Source organism: Ruditapes philippinarum, unplaced genomic scaffold, assembly GCF_026571515.1.
Source record: "Ruditapes philippinarum isolate M1 unplaced genomic scaffold, ASM2657151v2 ctg2192_1_1_1_1, whole genome shotgun sequence".
NCBI classification, from domain to species: domain Eukaryota; kingdom Metazoa; phylum Mollusca; class Bivalvia; order Venerida; family Veneridae; genus Ruditapes; species Ruditapes philippinarum.
In genome coordinates, this window is record NW_026858086.1 from 37,212 (window position 1) to 64,248 (window position 27,037).

The window sequence follows — 27,037 nt, forward strand, 5'->3', positions numbered from 1 at the left end:
TATTCGTGTAGGTCCATTACTGAATTTATTAATTTTGTTGCATAAAATAATATTTTGCTCATCAGAGGCTCGCATGATATGATTTTATTCAACTCGTTCAATACATTTAGTATTGAACCTTCACTCATTCAATACCATCTACTAAACTATCGGAACGTCAGCAGTATATATGAAGAATTATCCAAAAATTACGTAATTTATTCATACCTCGGCACATTCGGTTATAACAATGTCTTTGTATACTTTTGTTTGCTCACTTAAGCCTGAACAACAGGACTTTTCGTTCGAACAGATATCTATGGACCCTTTTCCTACTGTAAATACTTTGCGCACACCTTCTGCGCAACAGTATGTGGAGTCGGCACTGTCTTCACCTGAGCGTCCCATTCGTGGAAAATAGAAACTCTAAAAAAAACAAATGATGGTATCAAGACCAAACATATCACTGTGATATTTAAAAACTGAATAAAAAATATACGTTAATGACAACTTAACATAATGTATAGAATATTAAGTTTTTAAATGTATATATATTAAACCGTAAGTGTATCACAAGTTAAATTCTAATTACATGGTCTATTTAGTTCAAGTCACATTTTTAAGTTTGTAATGGTGTACAATAGGAAAAAAAAACAGAATCCTTAAAGAACACACAAAAGTGCAATTTATTTCAACATAATAAACACATAAATTGCATATCATTTAATTTTTTAAACTATATCAATGATATTATATTGTATTATACACATACCATTGCTCTTCCTTGTCTTGGAAAGGCAAAATATGCCTGGAACAAACAAACACAAATGATATTAAGAACATGTTAGCAGTCATGTTTTTACCACATTAAAAGGAATACGATTATCTATATAAACTTCGTTTATCAATTAAGTCTATAACACTTCAAAACAAAAAAGTACTTAAATATATTTATTGTAAATTGTAAATTATTTTGCAGTTGTAATAAAATAAAAATAAAATAAAATAATGTCTTTTCTGTAGTGCATTAAAGTCGTTTAAACACGACTTATATCAAAACACATATTTAGTTCATCTGTTGCTGTCATGCCACTAATGACGTCATCACGTCATGTCTCTAATGACGTCATCACGTAATGTCTCTAATGACGTCATCAAAGTATCGATCATCTTACACCATCTAAAAGGAAAATTCTTATAAATTCTATAAACAGTTTGCTACATAAAACAACTACTTCTTACAACTAGCATTTTGTTATGCAAATATTGTTATTTTCATTAGTTACATACGAAGTAAATTTAACGCTACATAAAGTTATAAACAGATTTTTGACATCAATAGAATAACATTCTAAATAATCTATTTTAATAACATCATTTAAAATGTCGTCGTTTTTCAAGATACTTTTCAGAGATTTTTGTTTTCTAGATACCACTGCATCGCTGACTGTAAAGGTGTTGTCTTTCTCTTTCTCGGAGTCATATAATTCCATCACCCAAATATACATGCTTTACTAAGTAAGAAATGATTAGATAAGTAATATAGGCATAAACATGTATCAACAAAGTAACATTTGACACTCACAAGTATATAACAAACAACACAGCTATATTGTTTTTTGTACACGATTACACAGTGAAAAGGTGCATATATGTAAAGACATTTTGTTTCTTTATATAGGTAAATGCATTTCTGAAGAACTCTCAATAAAGATCAAAATATCCATATTAACATTTTAAATAAGCTTTTATTTCAATATCCTATTTATCATAAAAAAATATTTCATAAAAAAAACAAGATGGTGACCGATAATAAGTATTTTGGCAAGTAATGAATTCCACTTAACTATAGGGCCTTTCTTAAAGAATTTATTAAAAAGGCTTTGTTTTATCTATGCCGAGAAAATTAGGCCTACCAAGTATGAAATATACAAAATTTTCAAACAGCATCAACAATAGTTTTAAATCAATACAAAGGTAGATTACAGCAGACATTTTCACAAAAAATCTTACGATTTATCTTAAGTTTTTCACTTACGATAATCGTAAGTTAAATCTTAAGTCATTTTCACAAAGCCACTCGTAAGTTAAAATTTTATCTTAAGATAAAAAATTCACTTACGATAAATCTTACGACAAAAACATCCCTAGCAACGTTCATTTGATAGTGATGTGCATGCTCTATATTTGATTCCGGTTTTAAAATCAAGTAATCAAGAGCTTGGAGTATCTATTGAACACAATCAAATTTCAATTAGAACAAAAAAATGATTCAAACTGATATAATTTATATCTTGATTGAAGATAATTATATATATCTAAAATGTTCAGAAAGAAGGTCTACTATGTTATTAATAAATAAAAAGGTACCACTAGTACATGCTGGCAATGAAATCGAACTCACCAATTGTACAAATTATAAGTTTTCAATAATACTAGTTTACAGTATAGTTCACATTATTTTAAACTATTCATAACCCTCTCCATCGTGACGTCATCAAGTCATGACGTCACAAATGTATATGTTGAAAAATAATTATACCTCAATTTGTGTTATTTATAGCATACTGTTTGCTTAATATTTAGTTGTCCTCCAACTTTTTGTTTGTTTTTATTCAGTTTAGGTAAGAGATAAATGATATTTTACCCATAAGAGAGAAGAAAATACACTTACGAACAGGGAAGACCTATCGTAAAGTTACGACAGATTTTGCACTTAAAATTTTCTTAAGATTTTGTGAAAAGGAGATTTATCGTAAGATTTCTCTTACGACAAAAAAGTATCGTAAGATTTTTTGTGAAAATGTCTGCTGAATTGTACAAACCACATGTTTTAAATATACGTTTCTTATATAGACATAGATACCAATTACAAGTTTACATGCATATTTCGTATATGTATGAGTGGTATAGAAAGAAGGACAAAAATTCCTTTGAGCATGCGCAGACTCACGTCGTCATCTTCATTTTGACTTCCATCGAACAGTTCCGGGTGTGCTTCCATATACTGCAATAGCAGTTCCTTATTTGCCATTAACAATTGTAGTTCTTCGGTTGTAAGTCCATTCGATTCTTCCTACAATAAAACAATTCGCATAGTTTTATAAATGATTGAATCAAATAATTAAAATTAGCTGAATGATTTTTCAATTGTATTTTGAAATCGATTGAAGATTTATATATTTTCCCTTGTGGGATGAAAGACAATTAAAAGCCAATTAGTTAAAATTGACAAGTTTAATTCAACAAAAGAATTAGGTAGCATGAACCAGTTGGGGGTATATTTGCAATGACAAATGCTCACAGGAAACCATGATTGTGCTACTCAAATTGCACATATACAGTTAAAATGGTCGTATTTCATTCAAAAAGCTAAATAATCAGGCCTCAATTGTCTTCTTGTAATTATAGAATGTAATTTATTGACAATGCTGTTATACAAAACAAAATGTAAACATTGTATTTTAATAATGCAAATATGGTGATAGTGCTCTTTTTTAATTTCATATTTGCAATCAATTATTCTCTTTCTTTCATCTAATACTTCAATCATTTTTTATCAAATGACATGACCTCCCACAATTTCCTGAATGAAATTTATTTGGTTTTAATATGGATATAAATATTCAATATTACAAGAATTATGTTATCTAAGTTAAACACAACTGTTTTAACTATCAACGCTAGCAAACAATTCAATGATATGGAAAGTTGTAAAGAAACAATACGGAGTTTTTTTTGCATTAACTGAAATATGAGCATTTCACACATTCATTTTGATTGTACCATGCAGCTTAAAAGATAGTGTTTCAATACGTTGGAAGTCTCGTTATACATTTGTTGAAATATGATTTTGTTATAAAGCAAATAATAAGCATAAATGATTGTTTTAATAATAAATTCATAATAATAGGATAAGCAAATTGATTGTGTTTATTTATATTTTCAATAAATGTTGCTTATTTAATTTTGTGCCAACGACTATATAAAGAGTTTTGTGTTATAAACATTTTTTGTATATTTAAATTCCGTTTTTAAGTGAACTAATATAAGTCACACAACATTCAGACATTACCTTGTTAATGGCACCTAGCACACGTTTACCGATTCGGAGGCCCTGTAAGATGCATATCGAAAATATGTGTCGCAGCGCTTAATAAGTTATTTTACGTCATTATTATTACATAACAATATTAATGAAACAATTAAAACCAAACCATTTAAGCGACCTAAAAAATTTCATTGGAAATATTGGAAATATATAAAACAAGCGTAACATTATAATTGATATTTAGGGCGAAGTTTTCTTTTTCGCAATTTGTTCGATCAGAGATAATCAAGTTATATAATTGAAATATCGCTTAAATTAATAGAAAAATTGGTTTCATGATAAAAAAGTTTGTAACAGTATTGTTCTTCCTATACATTTTTTTATTGAAAACTTACTCGTTTGTCCATGCTAGAGCTTGCATCAGTTACGTCATCAAGCTGTCATGAAAAAAAGTTTGAAACAATTCAATCTTTAATATTTATATTTTGATACTAACTGTTAAGTGATTTTGAAATTTATTAATATATTTTTATTTTTCTCTTATTTAGATGAGTATTTCCTATTTGTACATATGATTGTATTTATTGTAAATGCTTTAATACGACTGTTTATTGTTAAAGCCTATGCCATAATGTATATACCTTTATAAATCTTGAAACTGGAACACATTGTTTTGTTTATTATTATATATTTTTCTTGTGATTTATTTATATTTATCTTTTAAGTTTTTTGTTGTTGTTTTTTTCTTATTGTTTGCTTTTTTAAGAACTGGTCCGTGGAGAGAAGATATGTCTAATAGAATATGTCATTTTTTTCGCGACAAGACTTACAAGCAAGCCAAGCAATCCAAACATTATACCATTTCTGATAACAGAAGTTATCTATATAGTTTAAGTCCATCAAAAACCAAACATCTATGTTAAACTATGGGCGTTTTCTATAAATTATGTTTTTTTTAATCAACTGACCTGATATTTACCATTTTAAATGTACTTACCACTGTTTCATCAATATTTTGATTTCCAGTTTCTTCAAATGCATCTTCGTCTGTCATTTCATTTGATCTCCCAATTCTTAGAAATGACTATAATGACAAAATATAAAACAGTTTAAAATAATTATTATCGTAATTGTGTTAACACACGGTAGGATGTAGAAGTACGTCAGAAATTAAAATTTTGATGTACAAGAAAATCTTAATGTGTGAAGGGTACTATTTCTTGATTTTGTAAAACTTTAATATGGATAAGGATAAAACATGTTTATTTTGTAGTTCTTGTTGTACAGACCTCCCACGATTAAAAGTGACATATTTCAAAACATTATCACCTAATCATGTGCTTAATGAATGGAATTCAAGAAAGATTAGGGGACAAATGTAAAAATGAGTAAGATGGAGTAAAGAGGATGTTGAAATAATTTGCGTAGCCGGACTTGATGGATGTTCAAATCCCAACTACTCTAAAAGGATTACAGATTAAGAAGTTTTGAAAAATGAAGGAGTTGTCCTTGCTGGGATTATTTAGAGCTCATGAAGACAAAATAATTCTTCAACGTAAAACCTGAAGGGGGAAGGGATCAGTTTTTCCGTTATCCCAGAAGTACACGGTAATTTCCTACGTAAATACTTCATCCCTGCTATTTACGACCGAATCTTGTGTCTACCTCATAAAAAAACTCCTTAATTGGTCAATACCAACTATTATAACATTTACAGATATTCCAGTTATAATACCACAAGGGGTCTATTTAGAGGGGAAACATGATAATTCATACAATATAGAATTACGGTCTGAATGCAAGTGTTATATTGCTTTGTAAATTGTTAATCTTATCCTTAATTAATGTTGTACAACTAAACCGACCTCTGTTGAGGCCTTAACATGCTTATGTTTACAAAGAATAGTTTCCTTAAAAGCTTCCAATTTTCAATCAAATTCCATTTGGATTATTCATTTCACCTCAGATGTTCATGGCGAACATTATCTTTGAATATATTTTAATATAACCCTGTTGTAAAAGATATTTTATACCAAATTTTAACGGTTCCATAATGTCGTATTTATAGAACGTATAATCATAAATTGCCAACAGAAGTAAAGAAAAAAGATTTTTAAGTTTGTAAAACTTAAAATTTATGAAACTACAACAATAGTTAAAGCAATTACATAAATTGTAATGTTCGAATATAATATTGTCATGCTTAAAAAATTCTAGCATGCCTTTAGATATTGTCAATAAGAAGAATCGAGCACCAATGAAACGCAATACAATCCAGTCGGACATGCAAGTTTAAATTGCTGAAAAATTGATAAAACTAATCTTGAATAATAAGGTAAAACTTCTTTTTACTTTTCTTATTATTTATTTTGTTTAATAAAAAATGTTAACACCTTTGCGACAGTAGGGTGCGAAAGATAACAATCTTATACGAAAATCGGGGGTGGAAATATTATCCGCTGGTAAAGATCTCCCTTGTTTTGGATTGTTAGAATCAAAATGATATCGGTCTCAGCGGTGTTGTTCGGCTATTAAATACCGTTTTTTTGTCGTTTTGATGGACAATAATTAACCACGAAGGCATTCGCAGTCAATTCCTACGCAACAAAACTACAAAACCGGTGTTCAAAGTCAATAAACAAAAGCTTGGGACCGATATTATTTCTTGAATACAAATCAACATATTAATTGCTAAAACAACAACACGCTTATATGCTGTAATAGATTATCATTATTATACTAATTATATAATATCAAGTTACCTCATCAGGTCTTCCGATTCTAAGAAAGGCCCGCTTTGGAAAAAAGGAAGAAAGGAAAAAGAATTTAGAGGTACAGCAAGTCCAGAGTACTACATTCCTGATACATAATAACTTTATCTATACGATATGTATATGATTAGGACACAACAGAAACTTTTACGAATTGTCATTTAACCAATTATCACTTGTATTGTTTTAACAGATACCAACTCAATTACATCTATATAGTTTAAAGAGACACTTGCTTTTGTTTAAAATTAATCAGATGAAAAGCTTAAATGTAAAGAAAGAGAATGGTTTATGTAGAAGAAGTAGTTTACCTTATCTGCTCGACCAAATCTCAGAAAACTCGGCTACAGAAAAGAATAGAAGATGAAGAGAAATAAAGGTGATGTACAATGAGAAAAAGATCATAACGTCTTGAGTAATTTGTTTTAATTCTAGTTTTTCAAATTTGAAAACATGACATAGCTTTGTTAATCACTCGATTACATATGAAATATGACATTTTAAATTAACAAAGAAACTGTACACGAATCATTTACATCAACAATAAAAGAAGGATTTAATTTTAGTAAAGGAAAAAAACTAAAGATAAGATTTTTTTGTTGTAAAATCTGGTCCTTATTGCTTGGTTCACAATATTTGAATGAAATAAGTAAAAACCAAATTAATGTTATGATGAATATAACAAATTAAAGAAATGTCTGCTCTCTACCTTTTTATTGTTATTTGATCTTCCAATTCGAAGGAAACCTCCCTTTGTAAAAAAATATAAGTAAACAACTAAGAACAGGAAATACAGAAAACATTGATAATTTACACAGAAAAGGGCATTAAGAAGGGTGAAAAATAGTCTCAAACAATTACTAATAACATTGAATAGTTCGTATAATGTTATATTATGATTTAAAAAAGTGCACTAAATAAAAGGGGAAGAAGTTCATTAAAATCATTACAAAGATGATAGTATAAATCATAATTTGAATATCTTTAAACCAAAATCGGACAATACTATCGAAATATGTCTTTATCATCTTTTGTTTCAATAAACTTCAAAGTTAGCTTTACAATTACCTTGCTTGCTCGCCCAATTCGGAGGAAACTTCTCTTTTGAAAAAGAAAGTAATAGAGAAGAATTCAAGCTAATATGTCTTGAAGAAATATTACAGTTTAAAAGCAAACGAAATACAAAAATGAGGAGACTAACAATGTAAGAATATTACATAATATCGATGGGTATTAAGAGAAATGAGAGGAAAGTAAACCGCACTATTTTGATTGATCATAGTGGTCATTTTCTATTTCCCAAACCCATTCCTTAATGAACGAATCTATTTAAACGATTAAAGGTAATCTAATAAAAAGAATAATGAGCTTGGATTAATCGTTTTTTTTTTTCAGGAAACGGGACTCTATCAAGGGCTAAATAGTCAATAAATATATATATACATTTTTGTTTGGTTTAACACAGTAGCGGTAAATTAGGTTGTCAAGCAATAAAAATGTTTTCGACTTAATATTTTACAAACATTTATTTAGTTATTATATATTTTTTTTAATCTACCTTATATTCTGAATCCTCCTCAGGATATTGGTCAGGTAGGATTATCTTAAGATAAAGAAAGAAACAGGTACAAATACAAGTTCATTATATAGATAGATAAAGAGAACAGACGAAAAATGCAGCTTTCAAATACAAGTAAATAATGCTTTGTAACTTTATTTCTATCTTAATTAATTTTCATTTTTGATAAAATTCTAAATATGTTTACACTCACTCTACAGACATAAAAGTATAAAACTTATTTAATAAAAAAAATTTTTTTGCAAACAGTTTATTCCAATGAATGAAATGACAATTGTTTTTATTGGAAATTTGCAAATGTTCATTTGAATATTGGATTGTTACAAAAAAAGGCATTCTGCAAATTGTCACAAGAAATTCTTCCTGCTAATTTGCGTTAAATGCTCCCCAGTGTCTTCGAGGAAATGATCATTTCAATCTGAGCCCTAATCTTTTCTTAAGATTTAATTAAACTCTGCGTCTTACAATTTACTCAAGTATTTTTTTCTCAGTAATAACAACTCTTATGATATTTATTATAAAACAATGGACTTGCAATTCACCGACAAAGTTTGACTATGAAACATTGATTTCTAAAAGGAAAACAGAGTATTCTGATCAGTCCAATAACACGCATGTCGATTTAAAACTTTGTATTGATATGGTAGGTATAAGAGATGTAAATGCTTATAATTATATAATCAAATTGCACATTCTAGTGATCTAAGAATTAGGATGAAGTGATTGAATAAGACACAAAATAAAAATTATTAAAATTATTAATGTCAATTAATGTCATGAAAGAGTGTAGTGAAATGTGTAAAAGGTTTTAAAGGAAAGTTCCGAATGACACAATAGGGTAAAACACACGGTAAAGACAATTTCTACAAGAGTGCTTATTAGTATTACCTGAGCATCTGCTCTCTTATCGAACATGTTCTTTGGACTCTGAAAAGAAATGAAAACATGTAGCTTGTTATTATTTGGATTGAAAAATTGAGGGTTTTTTTTCGGAACCGCTATAAGACGATCTTAATGTACCTACACAAAAATGTAAGCATGCATATTTTGATATATCATATATAGTTTATATATTTTGTTATGATTCATTAGCAAAGCAAACTCATTTGTAAAACTATTGAAACTTAAGGTACCCTTATTCTATGAAGAGTATCTAGAAAAGTAATATTTTATATATTGAATTTACACCAATTTAAATGATTTTTTTAATGTTAATGCTTAAACTTACATGGAACAATCGTATAAAAGGTGATCTTCCTATACGTAGAAACGGTGACCTACTGGTACGCTGGTATTGGGACCTTCCAATTCTGAGGAATGGGGACCTCCCGATTCTAAGAAATGGTGACCTGCCGATTCTCAGAAATGGTGACCTGCCGATTCTTAGAAATGGTGACCTACCGATTCTAAGAAATGGTGATCTTCCTATTCTTAAAAATCCCTGAAAGAAAACACTTTTGATGAAAATATTGGACGATAATAATATTACTTTAATAATAACAATTAGCTATGACGAACTGTGCAAGTATCAATATAATCTATCCCGATTTTTTATTGGTTTCTATTCAAGCTCTTTTAAGACAAACATAATCAAGAAGGTGAGAAGTAAAAGCGATATACCTGGTCACCGGTTCTTTTCGGACGAATATGTGTTGACTGAAAGGTAAAGCAGTTAATATTATAATTAATCATGCATTTTTTGTAGTTGTGGAATTAAGAATATATTCTAGTTCTTTATTGCAAAACATATAAAAAGAACAACATAATTATCTTGCTTGTTTTAAAGGTTAATTACTTAGAAAAATTGTTGTTGTTGTTTTTTTAATTTCCTCTGCATAGATTTGTATAAATTGTATACAGAGCTGATCTTAATCTCCATTTACAAGTTGACAATGAAACAAAATTATACAGTTTTACTTTACTCTGAATATTTTCGGATCATCTTTCTTACAATTTTCATTTTTGAATAGTTAAATACTTGACAATGTTAAAGCTACAGGGAATTTATTGAATGTCATCGATGTCAGAAAGTTGAAAATACGTTTTGACATTATGTCAAAGACAGATAAATAAATCATGATATTTTTGCATTTTGTAATATCTTTCGAGATCTCAAATTTCTACTTTAGCAGAATCTACCATAATCGCTTGAAATATTCTATATGCAATTTTATCAACCCCCTATTTAATTCAAGAAAAACTGATTACTCAAATGATGCCAGATAATGTTTATAATATATATCAGACATTTCTTAGAAGAACTAGAACCAACAAATATTCTAGTGTACATTGTCATATTTAAGTCATTGACGTTCAACATGCAATGAAAGCATAAAGTAAATCAACTTATATCAACGTTTGATTAACAGCTACTCTATTATAAGATATTGTCCAATGGTCATTGACCCATTGGCAGAAAAAGAATTGCGAACCTTTTATGTGTTTCAAACGTACTATATATAAAAACACTTACATCTTGACTTGTTCCTCCATTTATTGACAGGATGTCCTCTCCTGGAACCTTCGTAAATTCAATATTTCGATAAGAAGAAAATCACGCCGAGAATAATGTAATAATATCATTGAATAAATTATAGAAATCTGAATTTTTGAAAACACATTTAAAGGTAATGTATCGCTGAACATTTGTGAAAAGTTTGCTATATAGAAGATTTAAAGTTTCGGTTATTCTATATTTTAACTTTTATGAGATTTTTAGCATACAGAAATATCCTCTGTTTCGGAATATTTATTCTTAATATTTTATATATGCTTTTTTACCATATCTATTTAGCAAGTTTGGCAAAGGCAAATAAATTAATTTGCACATTTTTAATCATCATTCAAACGACACAATAACAACAAAAGATTACATGAAGTTTGTAGATACAGAGAAGATATAGATATATTCCATATAATTATGTAGACAACAGTATTTTTATAAGGATTAACATAGGTATTGCTTTCACATTTTGCACGAGGATTACCAAGGGATTCAAACTATTTTCATGAAATGTTATGTTTTTGATGGGCAAATAATACGTACATTTTTTGCATTTGACACACCATTTAGCATAAATGAAGTCCCCTCTTGCCGGAGCTTATAATTACAGAAGCTCAACCATGCTCAATATAAAAATTCTCATTGGCATACAACCAACGTGTCAATATGCACATCATATCGTGCGACAAAGAACTATAATTTGTTATGTTTAACAACAATGTGGTTACTAATAAACCTATTAAAATGACTTGTTATAGGATAATTCTGAAATGTGTCTGGGTCATATAACGCACATTTACTCGTAATTGTAATTGATAAACAATTTTAGGGTAAAAACGTTTCACATATAATAGTCTGTGAATTAAAAGGAGTGAAATGAAATGTAGTAAGGCTGCAATATATGTTATTCGGAACTCGTTAAATGTGGGGTTTTCCAAGCTAATCCCCCGGTACAAACAAACTTTTACCGTTACATCTTCACGGTGCACTACCCGTCCACAATAGATCAGTCGAACTGTTGCGCTCATTTTCGAAGTTGTAACAGTAAAAGTGTTGGATAAGCTCGGTAAACATTAAACTATTCTTAATTCCGGAGTAACATTTTATGTTTTAAATATATCCATATCATATATATAAATATATATATGTTATGTTATAATGTTATGCAGTACATATTTTCAAATAAAATTTTAAGAATAACAAATGCAATACGAAAATACTTAAGAGAATAACGACAGACACTACATTAAGAAATTTATTCAATGAATGTTTAATGTATTTAGAAATAAGAACATATAGAATACAATATTTCAATAAGTAAACATATGACCAAACATCGTACATGTATCTCATTTATGATTTTGTAGTTAACATTACATTGAATGTTAGCATAAAGCTGTTTATTTTATTGTCACTGCCGATCTCATTAAGTATTGATAAACAAAATATCAAATTAAAAATGTATCGAGAACACGTATTTGAAACATTCAAACCCATTTCAAACGCTAATCTGATCTTAAGGCATTACACACATTTTTCAGACAGTCTTAGTTGAAGACATATGTATAAACTTATCGGAACATTTAAAAAGTCATTTCCTTTCATACGACAGTAAAAACACGTTGTTTAAGTTTATTTACATGGACTTATTTTTAAAATAAAAGAGATACATATTTATATATCTAAGGCACAAATGATGCACTATTAAAATCATGTAAAAATTCTTAATGCGTCTGATAGTTTGATGATGCGCCTCGATCTTCTACGAATTCATGTTTTGGTGAGTTAAAAGTGAGCGTATAGTGACATCGATCTACCCATACAGTCACTTGTTATATATTGGTGTCATGCGATAAACAACTTATGAGCAGTTAGTAACAGAAATAACAAAGTTACATCAGATTAGTATACATTCATCATGCAGTTAATACCAGATGCTCGTCTATGGACAAAGATCTACCAGGCTGCAGAGACTGCAAAACGAAAATAAACATAAACATGTGATTACGTGCGTTCTAAAAGCAAAAACAAAATAACAAAATAAATCTAATGTCAACTATAAAAATAATATATACATTCTTTAATCTACAACTACAATTAAATGTGCATTTAAACAATAACTAAATTTAAAATAAAACTCTATTATTAAATATTATTAAATAAAGCAGTGAGTAAAAACGAGAAAAGAAGCTGTGTCTCATATGCGTTAAATAGCAAATAAAGAACATACTATGCAAGCCGAAATGCTTTTTAATGCAATAGGTTTCAGCAATCTAAAGTTCCTTTAGAACTACAGTTGTATTTTATATTTTGAATTTAAACTAAAACGAAATAAATTAAATAAATAATAAAAAACCTAATACGTATCAAAACTATACGAGTCTACAAAATAATACATAATAGTTAAAAGAACAGCATGCAATATATACGAACAAAAAGTCCAAAACATTGCCGTGGTAGAAGAGTGTATGAGAGCAGTCGATATAAATGCAGAAATAAAATACCATTTATATGGAATGATAATTTCTGTGTGCAATATTTTACAAAAATCAACTTTAGGGAACTTTGACTGACGGAATTATACATAGCGAGTTTTTCTGCGTGAAATGCAATAACGATACCCACATGGAAAGCATTGCAGGTGTATATGTCTCCTAATTGGGCTTTGATTATTTCGTTAATAAAAACTGTTTAAATTAAATTTAAGAAAACAGAATTTAAGTGTGTTTAGATCGTCGAGAGTTTTATTCACATTTTGAAATATGGTCATCGGTTCATTATCTAGTACGTAATAATCTTGAACTTAATAAATTAAAGCTGGTGCAAAAACAAGGAATTAACAAATGTATCACATGTAGCGATAGTTTCACCTGACTTAATTCTCATTGAATTTTACAAGGCTTAGCTAATTTGATCAAACAACAAAATCTCTTTTCAAAACATTCATTCAAATTCTCTTTTTTAAACATTAACCATTCATTCTACGTTCATGCTTCAAGTGTAACTAAATTAACTGTAAGCCATTAAGTTTATTCCATTCGAAGCAAAATCAAACATTTACTTTTATTGAACATGTTATAAGAGCAAACTGTAGCAAATTCAATTATGTTTAATGGACAATGAGACGTGATATCACACAATTACAAATTAGCAGCCGTAATACGCTAGGAACTCAATCCCTGCAAATGAATTGTAAAAGAGAGAAAGAGAGAGTAAATTGGGCATGTTATGTGAGAGATAGTGACAGTAAAATCACAACAGAAATTGCGGGAAAGGGAAACATGCGTTAGTTTAACTGTCGCGACAAAGGTATACTTCAGACAGCAGTCGCATGTTTTTGCTTGTCAATTTTAAAATAATTGCAAACATTAAAAATGAGTGAAGCCAATTGCCAAATTGATTAAAGTCACAAATGAGTTGAAATTCTAAACGATGACAAAAGTATGAGGGCTATAACAATTGTTTATCTCTGTAACATGGTGGTAAATGTGTTACCTTCCGATTAGATAAAATAGCAATTTGTCATTTTGACTAATGGTGACATGGCTTAGATAACGACACAAAAAAACAACCAAAACGTCAAATGTCTGAATTGGTATATATTCGAAAACAATAGCATCATATAGCAATTTGTATGATTTTGCTATTTTGTGGAATACAGAATAAAGAGTGATAAATAAGTTGATAAATAAACCAATAAGTGTTTTGTACATTTTGATCATCGTTTATGTTTAGTCTTATTGTACTTAGACATGTTTTCATATTGAAATAAAGAACTGTTCACTAAGGTCATCAAAAGTAAATCGTAAAATACTCCTTTGTGATAATAAAGGGAAGACGGTATAAAAAAAACTTATCATATACAAAGGAAAAAATCAGCTTATTTTGAAGCACGATGATATAAACACTCATAAAAGGGCAAAAACATGTCATTGGTAATGCCAGGTTTAATGTACGAAATAATTCAGACGCACAGTTTACTAGGACGCTTTGCAATTTACATAAGTAAAGCAGGGGTAAAAACATGTTTGAAATATGAAAATGTTACCGAATCTTTTCCCGGGTCTCGGAGCTCTGAATATGTATTCATCTTCGGTTGTAGTTGACTTATAAATTTGTGAAATTATTTTTAACGAAAATTTAATAGAAATAAGTTTATTAATTTTGAAAAGAAAGCTATTGTGATAATGAGTACTTATCAAAACTTTTTAAATGTATCTAAAAGAAATGTCTAATTATTTAAAATCATAAGCTACAGTTCTTATAATATCAGGCATCAATCTTTACAAATGTGTATTAAAAAGATCATAATGTTCAAAAAATTGGTGTACCATAATATCCTGGCGTTTTCCTCTTGGTGCGGCAAAATTTCTCTAAGTAGAAACCAAAGGTTGACTTTTAACATAATGTTTGTTAAAATATGATAATTCCAAGAAGCTTTTATAGAATTAAAATGTTATATACTGACTATCAAATATTTGTAATCATTTCATTTAATTATCATTTCCTTAAAAACTAGTCCAAAATGTTTTGTTTTTAATAGGGATGTGTCTGACTTTCAATAATAACTTTATTACTACAAGATGAAACTGTTAATATGTCTAAGGTTTGATACTCTAAATGAATAATTCAACGAATTCTGGGATTGAATAAATGCAAATTTCTCGAACCTGATTAAATGAAGGTCGTCGTCTTTTATGTAGTGGATAAAGCGCTTGATAAAAATCCTTTAAAAAATTGGACATAATAAAAATCATTTAATACCATTACAACCATTGGTACAATCATTCAGACATATAGATTGGTTAAGTATTTTTTTTTCATTATTATTATTATTACTATCACTACAAGTACTTTATTACTTACATATATCAAATACAATAATTTAATGTTTAAGATTTCATTTTCATTTTATCTTTAACGTCTTTTTGATATCCTGCCATTGATCAATGCAGTATTTGTATAATTTAATTAGTATGATAATAGTTTATACTTATATATGTAACGTTGCCACATATTCCTTTCAAAAGCCTACTTTTTCAAGTACTTAAACAAAACGTTCTCTATGTTTAAGATTTCTTTAATTTACCAAATTTGTTTGTATGTCATTTAATATTAGTGTTTTATTAATATATTATCTGTTTAAATATCACATGGACCCATTCGACTGGGTGTGTTCACGATCAACTTTAATTTGTTAAACTCGATAATACATTTTGTTATTAATTATAAAATACCAGCTTACGTAACCCGTATGTAATACAATAAAGTATTAGAGTTATATATGTAGCATGCAATTCAATATGTATATTATAAATATATTAGAATATATCGATATATTGTTTTTTTTTTTCATTCATTGGTATATATTACAATATACATGTATATCATTTTCTCGAGAAAAATGTACGCACCGACAACGCTCTTTTATCTTCGTCAGGTGAATCTTCCCATTCGGTCCCCTGAAGTGGCATTAGTTCAAAACATAGCAAATCAAAATTATAATAAACAAAACATTTAAACTCATATTAAATAAAAACATAAAAATTCTATTCTACTTTAAATTTAACACTAAATTAAAATATACAGTAAAAAGCATAATTAATTCAAAATGATATATAAGAAAATTAACTGTAGAAACGATGATTGTTTAATCACCCAATTGAAAATCTACTGCTACCAATAAATTAAACTTTGGAATATGTTTATTGAATCTTATTTTCAAAATAACTTATGTTGTTAAAATCAAATGATAAACAAATAAAAGAAAACAACACTTTAAACAATAAAAGAACAATATTCAAAAGCGTGCATCAAATGAAACAGAGGGGTACGTTGTGGCATTTATGCCGCAAACTTTTCTTTAGTTGGCACTTTCAATGCTTTGTTTTACCATAAGGATTGAAAGAAGACAGACATATTTATGGTTTATTATTTTATTTTCAAGGTGTTTATATGTCAAATATAAAGGTACCATGCATTTTATTACATTTAATCATAGAGAGAAAAAAGGTAAATCAAAATTTTTCTGTGAACGAAACATATAAAACATATGTTTTTTTCCAGAAATAAGTGATCTAAGAATATATTGGCAAGTTCGTATATTAACCATGATAATGAGGTATATTTGACATACCAGACATTTTACAATACTTGAATACAAACAAACAAACAAACACATATATATTTAACACAAACACAAAGGCAACACATTTTACAGGCAGTTTTTATAGCTGTATACAAGTCAAGGATATATAACATGTCTTGTTGAGAACAAACATTGTTTTAAAATCGTTGACAAGAGCTAACATTGCTATAATAGCTTCATCAATGACACAAATTGCTGCAATGTCTTGTACAATAACAAATATAGATGTTATGTATTTTACAATAACATAGATGGATGTAATGTCTTTACAATAAGACAATTTAATACAATGTCGTTTACAGTAAACATACATTCATGTGAAAGATAAGGCATATGCTGAAAATTGTAAATGTATTATGTCTGGAAAAGTTTAGAGATTTTACATGGGAAAGATATATACTGTTACACATTTATATGTCATGCAAAATACCGGTTCATCAGACTCCGCGCCATATCCTAATGAAAAACCCTGTAAATATCAAAACATAATTTATAAGTTTTAATTTTACAATAAATTCATGATATCTCGAAAATGACAGCAAATTTCAGATATACTTCTGAACATGCCATTTCTTAAAACATCTGACATATAGTTCTTGGCATATAACTTTCCTTTGAAAAAAAGTTGACTTCTTGACACATGATATCCCCTGAAAAAAATCTGATATATTTCTTGATAAATGACATTTCCTGAAAAGAATATCCTATATTATCTAACACAAATGACATTTCCTATTAAATATCGGAAACATATTTAAATAAATGACAATCTTTGCAATAACTTGATGTCTTCTAAGGGTCCAAACCCTGTACAATATTGTTACGCCGTTTTGCTGTTGAGCCTGTTGTACAAAATGTACAGAACGTGTTCAAAAGTATCTATACTCGTACGTAACATAATAGCATTTATAGATGTACAAACATTATTCTTGGATGTCAGGACAGGACTGTTTGCTTAATTAAAACAGTAAACACAACCAGGCGCGAATTACCCGCTGTTAAAGTACTCAAATAACATTTTTGTACTTTGATTATTCTAGTACATATTTAAATAATTGAGGTACACTTTAAAGATGTTTCTCACCCCCAACTGCTGACAACAATGTAAATTATAATGAAATAATCATTTTAGCAATTAAAGCATATCTTAAAACGTTCGATTATTATAATTGACTATTGACCGCTACATTGACATCGAGTGAAACGGAACAGAAATAACAATAAAACAACTACATTTTACTAGCAGGCTTTTAATTGCTATATTTAAATTATTAATGCGGTAATTTTAGATGGAATATAATGTCGTAAAGTTTAAGTAAACACTAGATAATAGAGTGATTCAGCTATAATGTTAGAACATAATATAGCTCTTTTATTTAATTCAGAACACTTTACATGAAAGCCTCGTGGGAAAAGTCACAGTTGGGAAAACAGCGTAGGCAAGAATTATTTTCTTTTGACAATAGTTTAGATACTCGTTTGTAATTAAAAATGTTCAGTTTTCTGATCATTTTAATGACGCTAGCAGCACCTTTAATCATTTAGAAATACAAAAACATGCGGTACACTTACAGCTAAACTTAATAGCAATCACTGAATTATGTTTACAGACAATAAATGTCAAATAGGTTAAGTGTTTCCTTTTCATTATGGACAAACAAATATCACCGATTTCCCGATTCCATTTGAAAAATAATACTTTGGCAAATACACCTCCGTCATCTAATTGAAGATGTCTAAACACGACTTTTGTACTTCATCTGTTGAATATTTTTTAAGTTGTTCAGTACAACTTTACAATAATGAAAGAAGATTCAGATTGTTATGAAATGACATTCCTGTGATCACCTTTACAATCTAGTTCTCTTTTATACCAGACAGGTTTATCACAAAACCTAATGTGTCTGTTGTTCTTGTTTCCATTCATAATCGTTATCATAATATGTATTTATAAACGAATGACTAAAAACCATCGTAATATTAATTGCTTTTTGCACGTGATAAAATGTTTTTAACTAAAACATATACTTAATAACAGTTTACATATTTAGAAGACCAATTCCAGTGGGAATTTAGCATTAATCGTATCATGATAGGATCATTGATTAATGGTCATTAAGTACCAAATCCTGACGATAAAAAGTATTCTCAAGGATAAAACGTGTGTGCGTATAATACATTAAAGCATATACAAAGAGAGATTGAATTTATAAAACATTTCTACACAGAGAAAAATCAAAAGGTTCTGATAAGTGTCTACTTATCGTTAGAATTGGTATGACTGAATTATTTGTTGCAAATCAACAAATATGTGATTTGATATGTAGTTTCTCCAGGAATTGAGCTAGAATTGACTGTCTCTAATTTCCTGGAAGTACATTTTTTCTTTACATGCAAAACATAGAACAAACAATTCAAATTAAGACAATTTATATAAAATCTCGTATTCAATTAAATATTTTAATCTGATCACATATGATATTTTAAGGGCAAACAACCTATTATTTTTTATACGCATTGCTTTCTCGGTTCCTGTAGGAAATTTGGCATAAGTTATTATTATTATTATTATCATCATCATTATTATTATTATTATTATTATTGTCAGCAAGAAATATGACAGATTTAGGTAGACTCTATTTTTAAATGACATATTTCTAAATTTTTTACTTCTTGAACCAGGGAAGCAAAAACCGCTTTAAGAATCATTCCTCTACAATCCGATTGCGTTACACGAAATAAAGCAATTTATTGGTGTTTTCCTCACTACAGTATTTCATTTATTAGGTTGAGGAATCAACTGTTATGCAGTTCTAAGTTCTTGCTTCTCTAAAACTATTGAACTAATTCCAACACTAGGTATCAAACAATGGGTAAAAGTGTAAATTTGAAATATCTATAATTCAGTTTGGAACGTATTATATTACAAAATTTAATGTTTCGTAACATATAGTAAAACGTTTTCTTTTCCTTTTATTTTACTTAAAAATCCAAAACATTTGCTTAGTAAAACAATATTAGAAACAAGATAAAAAACTAGCCTTTTACCATTTTCATTAATATTTAAGCCGGTGCCGGGGAGAGGGGTGAGAGATATTGCTTTTCCATTTACTCTCAGGAATAGACTAAATCAAACCGAGGCTGCAATTTTTTCACTTTTAAATTTAGTTTTTATTGTTGTCGAAGGATCACCACTTTTTTAGATTTTATAAAGTACATTTGGTCTACTTTATCACTCGTGTCACGTTGACCGATATTGCCCTCGACACAATTTCAGAAGTAGAGTTTCTACATTCATCCCAAAAGCCTGCCAATATTTAGACATATATGGACATATGACTAAACATGAGTCCAAATCATTCAGTAGTTCTAAAGATCTTGCCAAATTCTGTCAGATTTATAAGAAAAAATATATTCGAACATCATTGAAATTTTTACATGTATACATATTTTTTTCCAGAAACTGTTAAGAATCGTTGACTGTTATAGGTGAAACCGGTGCTGAAGGGGGTATCATTGAAACCGCCCACGTACAGAAATTATGTTCACGACAACACTCAAAACATTAGTATTTGCTCATTTTATATTTTGATTTAATTAAAACAATATACTGTCTATACTCCTAGAAGGTGTGTTTGATAAAATAAAAGTAACATGTTTATTTACTTCACTTGCTTAAAAATACGACATTGTCTTTGACACTATCCGGTGTTAAATTGACTCCTCAATTAAACTCAAAATATAAGCAATTATTGAATTGAATGAGTGAATCTATTTTCTCATGTATCAAAATGCCATGATATAACGCTTTAGTTATTTTAGAAAGTAACTTGAATATGACATAACTGGCACTCCATGGTGACATTTATGTTTGCTTAATTATTTTAACCATGTATCTTCGAAATAACATGCAATATACATGTTCACTTATGAAGACAAATTAAACCATTCATTAAAATAAAATTATAAATCAATTACAAGTTCATGTATGTCACGTAAATGTTAAATGATATAAAAAAGGCATGTCTTTTGATCAAAAGAAGCAACATGCTTTCTTTGAAATGACAACTGAACAAGTAAGAGAAGAAATATAATTTACTTTTGGCGTTTTAACACCGGCAAACACATTACATTAAAAGAGAAAACAAACCATTATTTATAGATAAGATGTTAATATTTCATAACAGTTCACTTTTTATATTTTTTACAAATATATATGAAAAATGAAATCAAATTTTACCTTAACATTTGATTTTTGTCCTTCTTTATTTATAGAGAAAAGAAATCGTTTTTCTTGAAAATCAAATTTCTTGAAAACCATGAAAACCACATATAACGAAAACTATATTATCTTCAGAGGCGTTGAAGTACCATTTATTCGTTTATTTTGTTACGCATATCTGTAATACAATTTCATTTCCTAATGGATATAGTAATACAATTTCGACAACTAGATAAGATGTTTTCATCCTAGTGGTTTGTCACGCTTGCGTCATCTGTATAATTATTTAATTACTAAAATTTTTTTAAAGTTGTGATACTAAAAGGAACATCTGCGAAAAAAATATATTAGCCCCTTATTACGCACACATTAAACATCAGTATAATACTTGAGAAAATCGAGTATATTTATACATTTTTGACAACTATACTTTGACTAATGCTTTGACGTCATTCTTTACTGTTGCAGTAATTTACGATTTTCTCTTTTCGAAGCTTCTTTTTTTTTTACAAAAAACGTACTTAGCTTGTGCTTTACATTGTTTTGCTACTGACGAATTACGTCCAAGATAAGGAAACTTTTGATATTGATATAAAATTATAAAACAATTATATTGCCAATAAAACTGATATATAAAATTAATTTAAAGAAATGATATTCTATGGGGAATTGATAAACAATATCTATAGAAATATACATTTTTATAAATCATTCTTATACCATTTATTGGGATTAATTTAAAAACCAAAAGAATGAGAACAACATACATGGACATTTAATTAGACGTTTTCGCATATCACAGTACATATATATAAACATAAAAGGAATTATTATTTTGATTTCAGTAGTAAATGCTGTATTATCTTTGTTTATCTTAACACTTTGAAAATAAAATAGATTGTGTTCTAATGGCAAAAAGGGAACATCTAAATGTTTATTAACTGCTCATTCTTAAAAGGGCTTACTATCATTTACTATCCCGCCATTTTATGATGGTATTAAAATAATGATATCATAAAATACTTTTCAAGAAATAGAAAACAGCTTATAAAGTAGACACTGGGGAAATTTTACAAAGTTACACACTTAAATCCTGGCGCTATAAACCGTATTAAATATTGATATAGGCAATTCATATCAACTTACAACATTAAATTTTCATTTTCCAAAATGTTTTTATTGCCCACAGAAGTTGTATATAAGATTTCTAAGAAATAGATCAGCAATAAAGTCTTTGTTTTTATGACATTACTTCTTTAAACAATCACATTATATATCTTATTCCATAATAATTTTGTTTATGAAAATATTAAAATCTTCATAAACTGTTAAAATAAATGAGTCTTTTGCCTCGATATATCGTAAAAGCCATTTATGATTTACAACAAACTATTAAAACAGTGCAGAAAATATATTATATGTACTATCATTGTAATGTTTGATGCGTCTTTAAACTCAAGGAATTTATCTGTAACTTTGCTAAAAAGAAATTTAAGACATGTGCAGTGCAGTGAAATATTCTTAATTGGTGCTTATTTTGAACATATTTGTTGCTTGCTGTATGCGTTACTTACTACAAATAGTAATAAAAGATTGAAGTTTAAACATCACTAGTTTATTATGGTAAAGCCTATATGTCTCTCAAAATAACATCTTAATTAAATGTCTGTAATATTCTGAAAGTGAATAGCAATGTGCATTTCTCAATTAGAAGTTGTGTTAACAACTAATTACAAAAACTAATCCAAATCTACTTAGGATCTTATCTTTAACACTTACATGCTTCTATATCAGTGATGTGTTGCATAAAATAGATGCACTGTTTATAAAGATAATTGTATCGTTAGTTTATTTAGATTATTTGTGTTCATCACTCTTCCTTTACTGTTTCACATTTTTACAGAAATGTTACACAGGATTCAATACCTTTGTAACATAGGCTGACCTTTGTTTAAGACGATTCGATTCGTTGAGTCAACAGACGGTGCTAGGGAGTAAGAGATGTATCTGTTTTAAAGTACGAAAAAGAATAAATACAAATAGATAATCGGTTTTATTATCTTTGTTGTGATTGTCGTTAAAATATAGTTGGGGTTATAGAAACGTCGAAACAAACCTTACGAACCAAATCAATACAAAAAATAAGCAAACTTTATTGGAGATCTGATGTCTTTTCATTTATTATCATAATTATGAGTGTCTAATTTTATAGTTATTTTGAAACAGAAACATGTCAGGCCACAAGCTTGTAAATGAAATTTGTAAAAAGCAATTAATTGAACTTTTTACTTGTCACAAACCTAATGTAACAAAAATGATAACAGTTTCTCTCAAAAGTTCCTCAGAAAATGTGCCTTTTTCGAAATTTCAGACTCTTAATCAGTGATTATATTTTGTATAACATAAACAACATTTGTATTTGGAAATACATATCTGATTAATTTAGATACAAAGTTTGTTGTTTTTAATTTAGATTATGTTATTTTTTTGTGATTACTTAATTATTTATAGGAAAGTTTGTTGTTTTTTTCTCGAACAATATTTCAGAGACTGTATGATAATAGACACATGGCTTTCTCTGATAGCCAATCATATTTAGTTAGAGAAATGAAAAGCAACAGATGTAAATTAATACTATGACATAGATATAAGAGACAAAGCAACACACTGTCATTTAAGTATTTTTTTCCTATGTTCAGTCTTGATTACTATTTTTTCTTTTAGTTATTAAAATTTATGGCTTTTTCCAAAATATCAGTATCTCGTCTTTAACCGGTGCTTGGGGGGGTCATGTCATGTCACATGTTGCACAGCTACATTATTTATTTTGAGCAGGTTCAAAACGACTTTGAAATGTTCATAACAAAAATTTAACTCAATGATAAAAAAGTTTTTAATTTTTATTTTTGTTTATTAATTATGTTTGTTTAATATTTGTTTTTGTTTGAACCATAATATTTCCTCGGCCTCAATTATCGGCAATTCATTCATAATGTTCGTCTTAAAGACGAGATTATATCCCAATCTATCAATATTACGTCTGAGCTGTGTAACAAATTACTTCACGAACCATGTCAAACATCGTAAAGTCAGTTCTTAATTGCAGGGAACACAATAGCAGAAGCTAAAGAAAACTAATATTTAACATCCTCTAAGTCGTTTTGTGACCGACAACAAATATTGTGAATGATTTATACGTTTCTATTTATTTGTCGCAGACGACAAAATGAAAACGTGGAGTATAAAGCAAAATAAAGTATTTTGTTGTAATGTCATTTTGGGTAATAAAGAACTTGACTTTATATAATAAAATGCACTGCGTAATGACACTGCTGCAAAGCTATGATTTTACTGTTTTAGTTTTAATAAGCTTTGAGTTTTGAATTCATATAAGACTTGGTTTATATTATATTTATTTGATATCAAAATCCGTCTGCAAACAATATGTTACAAATATGATTAATTCACACAGATTGCAGCGATGTTAAGGCAGCAGATTTTTGTACTATTTTCAAAAGTCTACCATAATTTGGGGAGCTGATGTTCAAAAATTGCAAAAATTGTTTAAACAATTCTAAAAAGACAAAATATCCGCGGAGCAATGGAAAAGAAAGTAAAAAAGCGAAAATTGCAGAAACGGTTTAAAAATTATAGCGGAATGTTACATTTCGAATATTTCATTTTATTACAATCAACGTTACGTTTTGGTCAATTGGAATAATTTTGAATGATTGCTTAATTGATATACATGTGCACATATTTATTCGACAATGTTCAACGTGGCCTATTCATTGTAAATCCTTGAGTTGAGGTATTCTGATGATGTTTCCATTTTCAAAATTTCACCTTCACATATTTAAAAGTTGCATTCTGCTTAAGTCGGTGCTAGGGGGCATGGACTGTAGCCTGCAATTACCACTTATGTCCATGAACAGGCTTCATCAAACCGTGCCTGTAGCATTTTTAATTTTGCCGTTCTGAGCGCTTTTCAATGATTCCTTTTTTTCTATTTTGGATATGTGTTTGATAAATACTGCGTTATATTAGTTTTGATATATTTTATGTTGTTATTTTCTGAAAAATGCAGACAGGCAACACATTCTCGTAAAAAGTGATTGTTAGAAACAAAGCACAAAAACGTGATTGATTTACGTTGTTTTACAGACTGTAAAATCTCTTCGAATAATCAAATCGTTCCATAGTTATTTTGAAATAAACATAGGGGATGGGTAATAAATATTGAACTGTCTTTAAACACGGAACGTGGAATTATCAGCGAACCCCAATTTCCCGTCTAGACTGTAATGTGTGTAAAAATAATAAATATATATGATATATAGCAACGACTTTGTGCAGGATTGATTGAACATAACTGATAAATGCGTTTAGAAACAATACGTAGTAGATGTACGTATTTACAGATCTATCGTTATAATTATTCCTCAGAGGTTTAACTAAACTTTATTATGGAATGTTTGATACACAAATCACGTTGTGAGCTATTCAAATCTTAGGAAATTACTTTAAGCATTTATTTATGCTCCATTAAGAAAGAATTCTTTCAAATACCGGGGATGATATCGAGACCGCTTTTTCAAACTAACCAGTACTAGTTTCAGTTAAGGAAACATAATTGAGACCAAAGAACGGCTCGAATACGTGCACAGTTGGCTGAGGGACAAACATCGTTACTTTAAGGCAACTGTTAGATCAATTTTAGTTTGACAATAATAGAAATGGAAACATTTCCAAATAAGAACATTCATTTTATGAATGGTAATTAAATCACACCAATATCCATATGACAACATTGTTTCAATTGAAATGTAAACATAGGCAGGCAATTTTAAATCTAATATTTGTCAATTAATAACCTGGTAAAATGACAGACAGACCTTCTCATTTTATTTTCGTCGATAAAATGTTGCACAGAACTATTTTTTAAATAGATTTACGCTTGTTTTAAACGATTGCACCCAGATATTTCTGATCTTGAAAACTAGTTTGTGGTAATAGACGCTCGTTTACGCAACTATTGGCACTGAGCAATACAATACATAAACGTACATTCTCTGGACACATGCCACTTATTCATCATGCCATATTTGCATTGAGATAATTTGACCACGTTGACAATGGTATAATATTTTTCATGTGTTGTATAAACAAAATACTATATATGGTAAATAGATATTAGGAATTTGAAGATCCCTTGGAAGCAATTGAAACAAATACATATGATTGATATTAGTACGTTTGTTCACGAGAGACTACGTAACGCGCAATATTCTGTAGGACCCCCTAGCACCGGCTTAAGCAGAATTTAATCATAAACATAAAAAGTATTATAATCACAGATCCTGAAGGACCAAGAATACACCTCTGAGATTAAAGTACGGAGCAACATTGTAACATTGTACAACTTTTGCTCATACATCACAATTACTTAAATAGCGCCATTGCTCTTGTCCTGAACTATATCTATTTTCTGTGTTAGTTAAATAGATCGTAGACAGCATGTCGTTATTCATAGAAATGTGATATGAAAATTGATTCTTGTAATAAAAACGCTTTGAATTATCGTACGTATAGGCGGCTTTACACCGCTCTGTTGTGACTCTATAGGGTGAACAACAAGTTATTGCAGTGCTGAAATGATAAAAACATATTTTTGCAGGCTAAAAACTGTTAAGTTCAACGTTATTGCAATATTTCATTTTCTTTCTGTTAAAGTATGGCCTTAATACAATGAATAATTAATATACGTTTCACATGTTTAAACAT

At 28.8% G+C, this 27,037-nt stretch overlaps 1 protein-coding gene across 10 annotated transcripts in view; it reads right to left on the reverse strand.

Annotated features, from left to right (window-relative positions):
• LOC132752033 (FMRFamide-related neuropeptides-like) overlaps positions 1-27,037 on the reverse strand; it is a 49,943-nt gene that overhangs the window by 1,029 nt on the left and 21,877 nt on the right. The window contains exons 2-22 of one of the 10 annotated variants that reach the window (XM_060742296.1): positions 17,462-17,500; positions 16,298-16,345; positions 15,554-15,610; positions 15,215-15,256; positions 14,932-14,989; positions 12,815-12,856; positions 10,854-10,901; positions 10,001-10,036; positions 9,609-9,821; positions 9,269-9,307; positions 8,360-8,404; positions 7,870-7,902; positions 7,511-7,552; positions 7,113-7,145; positions 6,793-6,825; positions 5,028-5,114; positions 4,426-4,467; positions 4,055-4,096; positions 2,933-3,055; positions 752-787; positions 208-405 (exon numbers count right to left, since the gene is read on the reverse strand). In XM_060742296.1, coding sequence (XP_060598279.1) covers positions 208-405; positions 752-787; positions 2,933-3,055; positions 4,055-4,096; positions 4,426-4,467; positions 5,028-5,114; positions 6,793-6,825; positions 7,113-7,145; positions 7,511-7,552; positions 7,870-7,902; positions 8,360-8,404; positions 9,269-9,307; positions 9,609-9,821; positions 10,001-10,036; positions 10,854-10,901; positions 12,815-12,856; positions 14,932-14,989; positions 15,215-15,256; positions 15,554-15,610; positions 16,298-16,345; positions 17,462-17,484 — 1,320 coding nt within the window. In that variant the 5' untranslated portion in view covers positions 17,485-17,500. The remainder of the gene's footprint in view (positions 1-207; positions 406-751; positions 788-2,932; positions 3,056-4,054; positions 4,097-4,425; positions 4,468-5,027; positions 5,115-6,792; positions 6,826-7,112; positions 7,146-7,510; positions 7,553-7,869; positions 7,903-8,359; positions 8,405-9,268; positions 9,308-9,608; positions 9,822-10,000; positions 10,037-10,853; positions 10,902-12,814; positions 12,857-14,931; positions 14,990-15,214; positions 15,257-15,553; positions 15,611-16,297; positions 16,346-17,461; positions 17,501-27,037) is intronic. The other 9 variants (XM_060742298.1, XM_060742297.1, XM_060742301.1 and 6 more) reach the window with 9 other exon arrangements.